Below are 2,236 nucleotides of genomic sequence, written 5' to 3' on the forward strand. Positions count from 1 at the left end.
AAAACATTACATTGTAACTTAATAAAATTGTCTTTTTTCTTTGCAGGCAAGCATCTATATAATTGGAGCTATGATCTGCGGCCTAGCATGGCAAAACTGCCCTGGACAGTAGAACAAAGCATATAGAACTTGTTTACAGATTAAGGCCTATACAACTTCAGAAGTGTTAGAGACAGCAAAGGTGTCAAAGTTGCCAAATTCTGCTATTTTTCACCATAGATATTGTCTCAAAACTTCTGTGTGGGAATGCTACCTTGTATTTAATAGCAAGCAAAAATCTTCATATGAGATTTTTGATATTTATAGAAAGAACTTGTAATACTCCATGTGAGAGGGTCTATATACTACATCTACATGGAATCATAAGTATGTTCTTATTAAACACACCTGTTTTTATTTTGTCCGTCTTGATTATCTTTTTTGTAACAGTAATGCCACTATTTTTCATACATGTCATGATCACTTTAATGTAGTTTTTTTCTGAGGTATGATATAAAGTATATATTGAAGTCATATTTATACTCTTTAGGATATGTTGTAAATTTGTCCAGTATTATTGAATTTTATAGTTTTACGTAGATAGGATTCTTCATTCTCCCTGTTTGACCAAGCCCCAACACTTGCACTAGCAAGATCTGTTGCCAGTAGAGTTATAGTATGTGCTTAGAGTGTATATTGGTATGTGAGGAAAGAATTTGTGTACTTAGAATATTTGAAAGTGTGCAAAGAGAATCTCAGATGAGGGATCTTTATAAAAGGTGACCCTGTTGTGCTCCATCAGACAAATGCGGAGGTATGGGTATATGTATGTGAATGGACTTCTAGAATGCTGCTAATGTTTTAAGAGTGGCAACTACAGTTTGTTGATTACTTCTGGCTTCACTGTATTGATTAGGACAATTGGTAATGCCATGTTTACTTGAGTAAATTTCTTCTGTGAGTTTTATTGTCCAAGTTTGGATGAGATAGATACAGCATATATATTACAAAAGTATAGGATTTACTATATCTAGAAGAAGAATGTATTTTTTTTTTTCCAATGTGATTACAGCTTCTGTAAATGTTAGTTTAAAAGGTTTGATAAATCTGGAAAAGATTTTGGTGCGCAGATTCATCCATATTTTTGTTGGAAAATATTTGTGACTACATTTTCATTGTGCTGTGCATGCTTATATATAACATTATCTTTTTTTTTTCAAGTTATATTTTCTGTGATAGTATTCATAACATTTGTAAAGTTAATCTAGTATTTTACAATAAGCTTTTTCATCTTGGATTTGAAAATATCCATTACAATGAGTCAAGCATATGATGAACTAGCATAACACTTTCATATTTCTTTTTGAATTCTCTTTCTTTCTGTACCATTGTCTGCAATTATACGTCTAATTTTCTTTTGTGTTATACATACTACAAAATGTAACTAAGTTAGCTTAAGGAGTTTACAAGTTTTCAAGAGCACCAGATATGTCACAAGATGATGTCAAAGCACCGCCTGGCGAACGCTTTTTTTTCTCTTGCTTGTGTAATTTTTACAGAATCCAGAAGCTGATTCCTAAAAGTGCCTTATTAAGATATATTGCAGATTATTCCATTAAGGATAGCTTATATACGCATTGTATTTAATATGAATTATATAATATATGCATTTCAGCATGATTCTTCCTCTGCTAATTTCTTTTTCTTCACCATGTACTTTGTGATATCTTTGGTCATGACACTGAGTGTATGCTGTAATTTTTTGTGTATATATAAGTGTTTCTTGATTAAATGCGCATTTTTATTTGTCCTCCATGCCTAATTTTTATTTATTTTCATGCGTAGTTTACATACATGCACACGCACATGCTCTACATGCACACACACATGTACATGCACAAGCACACGTACATGCACACACAGACGCCCACACACACAGACTTGGACACTCACACACTCGCACTCACACTCACACTCACACCCACACTCACACACTCACCCTCTCCCTCTCCCTCTCTCTCCCACTCTCTCTCTCTCGCTCTCGCTCACACACACACACACACACACACACACACACACACACACACACACACACATGTGTATATGTATATGTATATATATGTGCGTGTGAGATGAGGATGCTGGAGGGGAAAACTCTCGTCATGTGAACATGTTACAGGTTCACGAGTGCCAAGAGAACGTCGGTTTGCTAATATTTGGCACTGGGCAATTTCATGATCAGTTCTCTTACAATACC

At 34.6% G+C, this 2,236-nt stretch overlaps 1 protein-coding gene across 1 annotated transcript in view; it reads left to right on the forward strand.

The window, feature by feature from the left end:
• Positions 1–1,769, forward strand: part of LOC119577810 (vesicle-associated membrane protein 7-like) — an 11,384-nt gene extending 9,615 nt beyond the window's left edge. Inside the window, exon 7 of the mRNA XM_037925379.1 lies at positions 47–1,769. Within this exon, the coding sequence (XP_037781307.1) occupies positions 47–112 (66 nt within the window). The 3' untranslated portion in view covers positions 113–1,769. The remainder of the gene's footprint in view (positions 1–46) is intronic.
• Positions 1,770–2,236: the final 467 nt, after the last annotated feature.

This window comes from Penaeus monodon, chromosome 10, assembly GCF_015228065.2.
Source record: "Penaeus monodon isolate SGIC_2016 chromosome 10, NSTDA_Pmon_1, whole genome shotgun sequence".
Classification (NCBI taxonomy): Eukaryota; Metazoa; Arthropoda; class Malacostraca; order Decapoda; family Penaeidae; genus Penaeus; species Penaeus monodon.